This window comes from Dermochelys coriacea, chromosome 5 (assembly GCF_009764565.3).
Source record: "Dermochelys coriacea isolate rDerCor1 chromosome 5, rDerCor1.pri.v4, whole genome shotgun sequence".
Lineage (NCBI taxonomy): Eukaryota > Metazoa > Chordata > Testudines > Dermochelyidae > Dermochelys > Dermochelys coriacea.
The window spans coordinates 127,449,944-127,461,637 of record NC_050072.1 but is presented as its reverse complement, the minus strand read 5'-3'; the positions used below and the strand labels follow the sequence as shown (position 1 = coordinate 127,461,637).

At 44.1% G+C, this 11,694-nt stretch overlaps 1 protein-coding gene across 1 annotated transcript in view; it reads left to right on the top strand.

The window, feature by feature from the left end:
* The first annotated feature begins 1,306 nt into the window (after positions 1-1,306).
* Positions 1,307-11,694, top strand: part of LOC119856408 (cysteine-rich protein 1-like) — a 58,294-nt gene continuing 47,906 nt past the window's right edge. Inside the window, exon 1 of the mRNA XM_038403882.2 lies at positions 1,307-2,457. Coding sequence (XP_038259810.1) covers positions 2,415-2,457 — 43 coding nt within the window. The 5' untranslated portion in view covers positions 1,307-2,414. The remainder of the gene's footprint in view (positions 2,458-11,694) is intronic.

Here is an 11,694-nt window from a genome sequence, read left to right as displayed (position 1 = left end):
AAATGAGTGTGTGAGGTGCCAGGCAACGGAGAATCTAGCCTTCTGTTTCTAGTAGCAGTAACAAGAGCTGGGTAAACTTCTAACCATTGTTCTGACACTGAACTTTGCTGGATGCTCCTGTTTCTATTTTGTTTCCGGGACTGAGACTTGCCGGGAAGGTCTGTTTAACGAGACTGCCCTGCCGGCTGCCTGGTATATGCTGCTTGGGTGAGGTACCGCTCAGAATGAGTGACAACGGCCATGCAAATGCCGCATAAGAGTTAAGTTGTGAGCTAACACTGGTCAGAAGCAGGGTGAGCATCCACTTCCTGTTACGTTTTCCTGTCTCACAAACACTGTGAGTGCAGTTTGCCACACTGCTTTAAGACACCACAGTGTCTGAGGTTGAGATGCTGACAGATGCCTGTTTAGAAGTTAAATTACAGCTGGACAAAACTGGGAACAATTCTTTGGCTAAAATTCCCCTGAATTTCACTTCCCATGGATTTTGTCTTTTTCAAATACTACTCTGACCCCCGCATACCATAGTATCTGAGGGTCTCACAATCTTTAACATAGTCACCCTCACTCTGTGAGGCAGGGCAGTGCTGTTATCCCATTGGCTAGAGGGGAAACTGAGGCACAGCACATTGCCCATGGTCAATCTGTGGCAAAGCAGGGATTTGAACCCAAGTCCTGGGCTAGTGCCCTAACCGCTGGATCATGTTTCTTATAGTCAGAGTTTAAGGCCAGAAGAGACCACCCGATCATCTAGTCTGACTCCTGATACATGATAGGCCACTAAACCCCACCCAGTTATTCCTGTATTGAGCCCAATAACCTAGATCAGACCAATGCAGTACAGTCCTCTGGACACTATTCAATTTTACTGCCAGGGCGTTCTCTGTAGGAGCCCTATGAAGATGGAACACAGTGGCCCGGTTCAGCCTAGATCTATCAGTCCCCCTGCCACACCACACAAATGCGTCTTCTTTCAGAGATCTGTTGGTGGAGGGGTTGTTGGGGGCCATTGGGGAATTCAGTGTCTTGTGTGTGTGCTGCCTGCGTACACAGTCTCGCTGTATGTTGCAGGGCTAGTATTTTGATTTGGATTGATAGTGTTTGTTCGAGGTGCATCAGTGGTTCAGACAGGTACCAGGTATAATAATCTACATTTAGGACATGCCTACACTTGTCAATTTAAAGTGGAAAAAGTCCCTTTTTTGCGCAAAAACCATGGGAGCATCTACATTTGCCAATGACTTTTTGCGGTAAAACTCAGAAGTTTCACCATAAAAAGAAAAGACACATTCTTCCTGTTTACAGAGCTTTTAGCCTCCGCAGGATATCCCACAGTGCCCGGGTGACCACTCTGGCTAGCAGTTCTGCTGCTCTGACACCAGGTAAATAGACGTTTGCCCCTCCCCGTGTAAAGCCCCGGGAACTTTGAAACTCCCCTTCCTGTTTTCTTGGCAAGTGCTCACTTATCTGGCCAGGTGACAATCCCCTGCTTGGAGCAATGCTGAGCTACTGGAGCTGATCAGCGTTTGTGGAGAGGAGGCTGTGCAGGGACCCAGGATGCCCCGCAATCACACCCTTCCCACAAGACAGATTGTCAAAATGGAGAGAGCTGCAGTGTGGGATAGCTGCCCTCAGTGTGCTGCTCTCAATGGTGATGGAAGTGCTGCAAATGTAGACACAATCTGATGCCAGCGCTTTCTTTCATGGGTTCACTATCACCGTTGAAACTGACAGCGCAAAAAACTCTTCAAGGGTAGTCATAGCCTAAGTTAGACACAACTAGTTTTGGGGGGGAAATCTGTACTTGTGTTTCGAAGCTGCAAAAGGAAGAGATGCCTCCCACTCCAGAGAGACAAATACTGGACTGGAGGGCTGGAGTTTCAGCTCTGCCAATGAGGGTATGTCTACCTGGCAAAAAACCTATCTGGCAGCGAGTCTCAAAACCCAGGTCAAGTGCCATAGGCGTGTGGTATGGCGCTAAAAACAGCAGTGTAAACGTTCCTGCTCACATCAGAGCTCAGGCTCTGAAACTCGGGGGAAAAGATCTGCAAAAGAAGCAAAGGCGGCACTTTCGTGATCAAAGAGACTTGTACAAGCAGCATCTGCACCAGATATCATGAGTGCTGCACACAAGGTGGTGAAGTTAAACTGGTTCCAGTGTTTCTCCTCTGGCGATGGAGAAGAAGTGTTTCTTAAAGTCTACATTTTTGGTTCAAAAAGATAAATAAAGCCCCTGAATTCAGCTTCTTACACTATAGCGCTCTCATTTACCTATAACCACAATATCCTGCTTCAAAAGCAGAACACGTTGTCATCTTGCTGTTGGCCATGGTTTTCCTGTTGCTTTAGCTGAAAAGAAGGCTTTTTATACAAGCTCTGCTCAATGCTGTGTGCTGTGCCAAGGAGCCCTGAAGATGATTTCATATTGTCCCATATGCGGAAAGCCCGTTTACTTTGGTAAGTTTCTTCCACTGGAAGCAAGCGTCCTTTTTTTAATGTTTCTTTAAATGGTAAATGAAGCCAGGCACTTTCTGTTCTACTTCTTTTACATTTGCAGTTAGTGACCTTCCGTTCAAAATGGCACTTCATCCGCTAGATATCTAATCAGTTTCAGACAGCCAGTTAAAAGTCATTTCAGTGATTGAACCTGCTTCTCATTCCCTGTTCCAGTTTTTGTGCTTAAAAAAACCCACATTTTCCTCTTTTTTTAAAATATTTTTCTTCCCCTGTTATGTGAAAGACCCCCACAAACCGGAGAAGCTGACTCACTCTGACTATACCAGGGAAGCGGCACTATGAGAAGAGCTGGCAATTGCACGAAGTGAATAAACTGAACAAAAATAGAGAGAGACACTTTTTCTCTAATCTCTTTCAGTCTTAAATGATACTTTTAATAACTGAAGGAAAAGCATTTTCAGACAGAAGTATGATTAAGTTGATGGTGCTCTGTAAAGCTCAAAAGCTTGTCTTTTTGACCAACAGAAGTTGATGTAATAAAACATTACCTCAACAAGCAACCTCTTTAATACATTGTGTCTCTATGTATAAATATAATCAGTTCTGAATTATGTGGATGTCTGGATAGAAAGATCAGATCAGACTCAAGATCAGTCCTCCAAAATTAAACAGGATTTATATGAATTTCCTTTTAAATTTGCTATGAAATATTTTGGCAATGGACAGGAAAAGTTTACTCAACATGTTTCAAAAAGTACTATGAATGTGTTAACTGCTTTTATTAATGAACTGGTAAGATAAGATAAAGCTACAAAATAGTTTTCAGAACCTAGAAGTGATTTATAGTTTCTCAGATCATATTTGCAATGGTGCAGTAAGCCCTTATAATACCGCTTGGCTTCATATGAAATAGGACTGCTACAGTGTACGATGTGATAGAGAAACAAGGATGGGTCTACAGTGTAAAAAGATACATGGAAAAGGTTTGCTCCCTTTTTAAGTTAGCAGTTGTTTCAAGTGATTTATAGGATGAATTTTGTCTTTTTATTTTTAAATCACCAGCTACTCTGAGGACCATGCATGTCATGTGTTGGGCTATGGGATAGGGTTATCTGGAGCTCAGTACTTGAATGCTACGAAGGGTAGGGGGGCGTATATTGATGGGGTGCTCACAAATCCATGCTTATAGGACATGAGGGAGCACTTGAAAGGGGAGAGGGTTTTGATGAAGATTCACTTGGCTTTCCAGGAAGAGATTGGAATTTGGAAGAATCCATCTTGTTCCATTTTAGGTTAGTCCAATAAAAGCCAGCAGCAGCTTCTTCCATTTGCCCTTTGTCTCCCCACTGTTTGTTCTTCTGTTTCTTCGGGTTAAAATTACCCAAGATGCCCAGAAAAGATCTGCATAGCAGGGTGAGGTCCTCATTGCTGCATCTCATTAACATTCCGATCCCTGGCCAACAGGTCCCATCTGTGACCAAAGGGTAATTCTGCACCATAAGCTGCATTACCTCTGTGTGGGCAGAGGCAGAGAAAATGAGTGGATCCAGGTGGTGACGGGGTCCAGAAAGGAGGTTGCTACCTGCACAACATTGCCCTTCTCCCATCACCTCGTGGAAGCCCCTGGGTGCTCCAAGGGGATCTGTTCCACTGGTTGGGATGGGCAGAAGCAAGGACTAGAGGAGGCAGAACTGGGGGAAATCAGTGCTTGCTGTAGGAACATCCACTTTGGTCTACCCCATGGGAGCACCATAATCTGTTCATGGTGATCTTATCAATATTAACATGCTGTCCCCTCCTGCTCTCTGAAACCGCCCCTGAGAGGGCCTGAATGAAGCAGTTTCCTGGTGGACGATGTGCGCATTGGAGAGCAAATTGTGTGGCTATGAGGCCTGAGATTCAGAAAACAGAACAGATGCAAATGGTCTCCATTCAGATAGCACTGACCTCGGGTACTGTGTGGTTTCCTTGGGTCAAGTCCCCTGTCAGTTCTTCAGTGGTTGGCTGGGGGACAAATCCCATTACCCCCCCACCATTAAATAATAAAAGCAGAGACTCCATGAATGGGCAATCTGAATTTCCTGTGCTTTATAGTGGGGAAATCCAGAAGGGAACAATCCAGCCCATTGCTCTCATTGCATCATTTCTTCATAGACACACATCATGAAAAGTTTGCCTGGAAAAATGCACTTTCTTGAGGTTTCTATTAACCATGAAGAGAGCATGTAGGCCTATGCATGTGTGCACATATTTGATGTGATATATTGTGACGAAGTTCCTCCTCTGCCTTGGTGGGTCCTGCACTTATTGAACCTCAGAGGTTCACGGCAGCCCTCAGTTTGGCCACTTTCGTGGCTCAAATCTGCCGTTCACTCAGTTAGCCTCATCGCTGGCCAGAATGGGGGAAAGGAAGAAGAATAATCCCCGCAGTCTCTGCTGATCCACCTAATAGATCGGGGAACAGGCCAGAGACCTTCCCCTCTGGTGGAACCCCCAGTCCAGGTCAACTCCTCCGGTATCAAGAAGGGAGTTACGGGGATGGAGGGATGGGGGGAACCCGGGCCTGCCCTCTACTCGGGGTTCCAGCCCGGGGCCCTGTGGATTGCAGCTGTCTACAGTAGCTCCTGTAACAGCTGCATGACAGCCACAACTCCCTGGGCTACTTCCCCATGGCCTCCTCCCAACACCTTCTTTATTCTCACCACAGGACCTTCCTCCTGATGTCTGATAATGCTTGTACTTCTCAGTCTTCCAGTAGTACGTCTTCTCACTCTCAGCTTCTTGCACCTCTTGCTCCCAGCTCCTCACACCACAAACTGAAATGAGCTCCTTTTTAAACCCAGGTTCCCTGATTAGCCTGTCTTAATTGATTCTAGCAGCTTCTTGATTGGCTGCAGGTGTTCTAATCAGCATGTCTGCCTTAATTGTTTCCAGAAAGTTTCTGATTGTTCTGGAACCTTCCCTCTTACCTTACCCAGGGAAAAGGGACTTACTTAACCTGAAGATAACATATCTGCCTTCTATCACTCTCCTGTAGCCATCTGGCCGACCCTGTCACAAAATATATATATATATCTACATACTCCACACCTTTCAGGAGCTGGAGTTAAAGGTGGGAGAACATCTCAGTGATTTCAGGGGGAAAAATCTTACAAGAATGTTGTAAATCATATTAAAAGACATTATTAAAAACCTGGGAAATTCAGGGTTAAGGTTAAATTAAAGAGAAACCAAACATTTTAAAGTATGGGAATGCACAATTCAGGCACCAAACAGCCTTAACTCTGTCCCCGCCAGAAGTAAAGTTGAGTGCGATTTTGAGGAATTGAATGGGTAACTGTGGGCAGCTGTGTAGTGGAAATAAGAGGGAGTTTGCTGTGGAGGTGAATGCATTTGGGTATTAGTTTTTGCGGCAAGACATGTGGAGAGAGGTTGCCGGGGAGGTGAATGCCATAACTAGTGATTTCCTTGATTTTTAGTACTAACATTAATAGGAAATGACCTTGAGCTAATTCATTCTAATTGAAGGAAGTTTATTATGGGGGATATATATCTTCCAAACATTATGCAAAATTTATACAAGCCCTCTTAGGCAATGGAACACTTTCATTGTAGCAAATTAATTCCTCTGTTACTTGCTTAAGAATGTGTCACTCACTGCATTATTGGAAATGTGGCTTGCTACATAGAACAGGTCTTATTTCAACAGCTTCATTATTCTTTTTTAAAAAATGTTTTGATGGATTATTTAAAACATCATGGTTTGGTGCACAGGAACTGCATGATTTTATAGACGCTCTTCTTTGTTAGCAGCTAATGTATCTGCTTAAGTAGTTACAATAGCACGTGCTTCATTATAACCTTACCTACCAGCATCGTTCACCATCTGTATCCACTGTAATCCCCGAGTTTCATGGGTTTATAATTCAATCATTTAAAATCACACGAGGCTTAAACTTTATAAAGAGATTGTTTGTTTGTCTAGATGCTTTTTTTTGTTATAAATATGATGCAAATTGGACAAATTATGGAATTTTAAAGAAATGATTTGCATGAGATTTTTTCAAGGAACATAACTTTCAGCCAAAAAAATGAGTTAATTTAAGAATAAAAATTTGGTACAGTTCTGTTTGTGAACTGATATCATTAGATATTTTGAAATGGCTGTTTGAAATATTTATTTTTGAAAAACCACAGATCATATTGCAATTCTACTATGCATTTTTATCTTTAGTAATAATTAATAATAATTGTGTGTCTGAACACACAAATTGCACCAGTTTAACACAAAAGCAGTTATAAAATGATTTATTTAAATCAGTGGTCCTCCAAAATTTTACCTCATGCCCCCCAAGCTCTGTCCACCCCCCCCAAGCCAGGGCCAGGACTGGGGCCGCAGCTCCAAGAAGGGGGGATGTGGAAACAGGTAAGGGGGACTGGTAAGGATGCTGGGGCCACATCTGGGGGCAGGAGCGGGACCGGGAGTGGAGCCTCGGCTGGGGGACGGGCATAGGGCCAGCAGCTGGGGCTAGGAAAGGAGCTGGGTTGCCCTGTCCCCCATAGGGGCTTGCCTGTGCCCCAGCCATGCACTCCCTAATGTTCTTTTGCGCCCCACAGGGGGGGTGTCCCCCAGTTTTGGGACCTCTGATTTAAATGGATGAAAACCCATGTATAGACACAGATCAATTTAAAGCTGGTTATATTAGTTTAGCTTGCACCTGTACATTTATCAACAGAAGTATAACCAATATTGTCCTGGTTTAAAACTGATTTAAGTGTGTCCACACAGCCTTTTTCATCAGTTAACTAAATCAGTTTAAACATCATGGGTGAAATCCTGGCCTAACTGAAGTCAAACTCCCATTGATTTCAGTGGGGCCAGGATTTCACCCCACATCTTTAGTTAAACAGGTGCAACTTTGTTTGTAGATCGACCCTAAGGCTTAATTTCATATACTTCTGTAGAGATAAACAGATCTATTTTAGCACGAATATAATGTTTAGATCCACAGAGACTGGCATTTTCCATGTGCAGTAATCTGTTGGAGCAGGTTCTAAATGACTGAAGCTCTTGTATACTGTCCCTCTTTACACTGGGACAGAGACCACAGCCAACAGACGCAGCTATGCCAGAATACTGCAAAAAAGCAGTTTTCATGCTATCTCCATTCCCAGAGCCCATCATGCTCCATTGAAGCTAAACAAGTTCAGACTGGAAATAAGGTGTACATTTTAACAGTGAGAGCGATTAACCATTGGAACAACTTACCAAGGGTCACGGTGGATTCTCCATCGCTGAACATTTTTAAATCAAGATTGGCTCTCTTTCTAAAAGACTTGCTCTAGGATTTATTTTGGCCTGTGTTACACAGGAGGCCAGACTCTATGATCATAATGGTCCCTTCTGGCTTGGAATCTATGAAATCAAGGTTACTTTTGCCCTTATTTTCAATATTGGCACAGGAATGGTCTCTATTTTTGTTCTCAGGGACTGATTCCAATCTCACTAAAGCTGGTCAAAACTTTTCTTGTTGAAACGTATTTTGTTTTTTTTATGGAAAGTATTTTCTCAATGAAAAGAATTTTCATGAATTTTTTAAAAAAATTGTTGAGATTTTCAATGAAAACCCCAAAACAAATCATTTTTGGTTTTGGGGTTTTTGATTAAAACTTGAAATTTTTTGAAGAAAAATTTCAAGCAAAATGAAAAAAAAAAAAAAAGGTTTGCCATTGCACTCTGGCCAACTTCTCATTTGGCTTCTGTATTTGCCCTGTCTCTCATCTACATTTCCAATGCAAATCAGGTTAGTTTGTCAGGTGTCATGACTCAAAGGCTTCTGTGGTCTGCATAATGCTCCTCGTGTAAAGAAGAATCAGGATTTGCCTACAGTGACTATAAGATTGTTTCTTTATTCAGGCTGCTGCTGGCCTACAGAGACACCCTGGAGTTCCCGCTGGCTCTCTAGCTCACAGATTAAGCAAAACACTTCAGCACATGCTAAACTGTAAGCACATGAATAGACCCATTGATAGTCACTGGGACTGCTCACCTGCTTAGAGTTAGGCATGTGCTTAAGTACCTTCCTGAATAGGGCCTAAATGAACAGCCCCTGTGCTCTAGTCCATGCCTGGGCTGAGGAGATCAGTCATTAAGCTCCAATTGGATGTCTTCTCCTTGACTTGAGGGGACCTGTTCTATGTGACCTTCATTTGGCTTTCAGATGCTGCCAGCATGGTTAGAGGACAGGCTTTATCAGCATTACCAACGCACAGTGAGAAGGCACACACGACTAACATCACTGACGTAAATAGCCCTGCCAGCACAACAACTTGGTGAAGGACAGGCACCTACCAGGGGATCACAGGGCAGATAATGTTTGTGGCCACTATGCAAGTATAGCTGACCTGCTCCTGTCACTTGCACTGATTTCAATGGGTATTTTACTATTGACATCTGTGGTGGCAAGATTTGGGCCCTATATGATCCAAGTCAGGGGAATGTTTGCATCACCAGAACTGTATCTAGGTCACATTAGCCTGATAAGGGAGGAAGTAACTCAGGGTCACCAGTGGCTCTGCTAATGAGCAGCTCTGAATAGATTCTTTCATTACATGACCTTTTTAAACTGCACCCTCCCTGACTATTCTTTTGTCTTCTTCCTGAGCAATTATTTTTGTAACCTCCCTTAAAAAAGGATATCTCCACTGTCAGGTCTATGCGTTAGGAGGAGGCAGGATGTGATTGAAGCTGTGCATGAGCAAGGTGAAATGGATTTGTACCAAGTTCACTCTGCACTTGTGTCAGGGTTATTACACTCTTTAGCAAGCCACCGTGCACAAAGGCTGGTGAAATCTGAGATGCTGGGTGGGGAAAAAAAAAGAAGTGAAGAGCTATCAAAGAGAAGCCTTTCTGCCACAGGCAGGAAATACCAGTCCTAGCTTTGTCAGAGTGCATGACAAGACGGAGCAGCTCACTCAAAAACCAGCACACAAGATCTACAGACCAAACCCACACCTGCAAGCATGGGCCATGGCTTGAGATGACAATTACATTTGTGCAATGGAAAACTGGCTATAATTGCTTTCTGTAAGCCACGCCCTGCAGCTTTTGCCAGTGTCTGTAGAGCCAACGCTCCAGTTGGTTCCCATTGAAAGGTTCTAATAGCTGCCAGCCAGGGACTGATCGAAAGAATCACAGCCCTTGTGAAAACCAGTGGGTGCGAAGCACTCTTTCAGGCCTGACAGAATAAACAATTCAACTCTCTTCTGTAGTTAAAACAGCTGCCAATAATGGGGGCTCTGCCACAGGCAAAGGCTGCACCAGAGCTGGGCCTGAGGGACAGGGCGCTGTGCGTGTGGACCAAGGGGCTAACGCAGGGGCGAGGAGATGGACTGCATGTGGTGTGTGGTGGAGGCAGACAGCCACGTGAAGGAGCAGTGAGTATGACCCAGAGAGGACGCAGAGGTGCAGGACTTCTTGGGCACAGAACTTGCTGTAAGAGCAGCCATGGGGATTTTTGAGCCAGGAAACTGCCTGCTGTTTGTTTCTATTGTGCTTAGGGGGAAAACAGACTGCGTGCACGTTTTGCAAACAAACAAGATTACATCAAGAATACATCTGACTGGTTTCACTGATTTCTCCTCTTAACGGACCCTCTCCCCCCACCCCAGACTTTGGCTAACTGGCTTTAATAAAGGACTAAGGAAGAACTGAGCATATGATTTCAGATGTGGTGAATTTAGTGTCCCACAGGCCAACCAGCTTGAAGGACTGGATGCTTGTGAGGAGTTTGGGCATGTGGCTAGAACATTAGGGGCCAGATCCTCCTTGTGAAGGGGCAGCTCTGTGCTGCTCCGTCACAGCAAGGTCTCCCCTGTGTACAGGGATCCTCAGATGACAAAGCACTGCCAGAGTCTCCTACATCTATCTCCCCATGTCTTCCTAGAGCTGGAGCCCCGGGGGCATGCGCAAATGGGGATCTTGTGAGACTCATCGGAATCCCCTTTCACATCATGCATCTTACACACAGTTTTATACTTACGGGGCTGAGGGTGATCAGCTTACACCTTCCTCACTAGCAGCTGTTATTTCTCTTGCTGGGCTGCTGAATGGATGAACTCCAGTTTTTTAGTGAATTCCTCTGCCTCACAACCTGTCCTTGGTATCAATTCGCTGATTTTGATTTGCAAGTCCCTGTCCAGCTGCGCTTCAATAAATTGGCCCACTGCTAATATAGCATGCGAGTTCTCACTGGCATCTGGATATGCCAACTACACTGATTGCCTCACATCCTCTGCCAGATCAGGTGTGAGGGGGGAGGATCTCTTCCTTTCCTCTTCTGCTAGCCTTTAGTTGAGTCCTGGCCAACTCAGATGGACTACTGGCTCCTAACTGCACATCAAGAGCTTGTACCTAGAAGAGTTTTAAAACTTTTTTTAAAAAAAGTTTATCTAAGTTCTCCATGGAAAATTTGTATTTTTTGTGTAAATTCAAATGCCAGAATACAAACAAAACTGGGGTCCGTCTCTCTCATGTTGTCTTTCATGAAAATTTTCAAGAGGTCTTGGGTTTGTTCTGATAAAGAATGCAAACAAATTTCAGAACCTCATAATGTTTTGCAAAATGGAATTCTTGTTTTCCAGCCAGCCCGCCTCAGTTTAAGGGGAGAAATCAGTGATGCACTCAATGCATTTACTTAGTGTAATTTGTTGATGTTCAAAATGTACACAACTCCTGCTCCCATGGACTGAGGAGATCCCATGCTGCACTCAGGCAATTCCCTTCTGCAGAAACCTCAGCTAAAGTGCAATGGCAAAAATCCCCCTGTAAGTGGTGTTGGTAGCTCAGTGGGTGAACCAGATTGCTTGAGGAAGCGGTGTTATATCACTGATTATTATTATTAAGAGCCAGATAATGTGACCAATAGCCAAGCCTTGTCTCATCCTAGTATTGACTGTTACCTTATTGACCTTATAAATAAGGTCCATCATCTTGTTGGTACCTTAGTATCTGAGGAACTAAGCAGCGTAGAAGAAGAAAAGCTCTGTGTGGCTCGAAAGCTTGTCTTGCTTACCAACAGAAGTTGGCCCAATAAAAGATATCACCTCACCCCCACCATGTCTCTCTGAATAACTGTCGTCCCTGGTGGTGAACTGACTGAGAACCAACATTATACAGATTCATTTTTCCATTATGTGGCATTTAAGAAGCTTCTGGATTCCCTGACGTTATCTAAT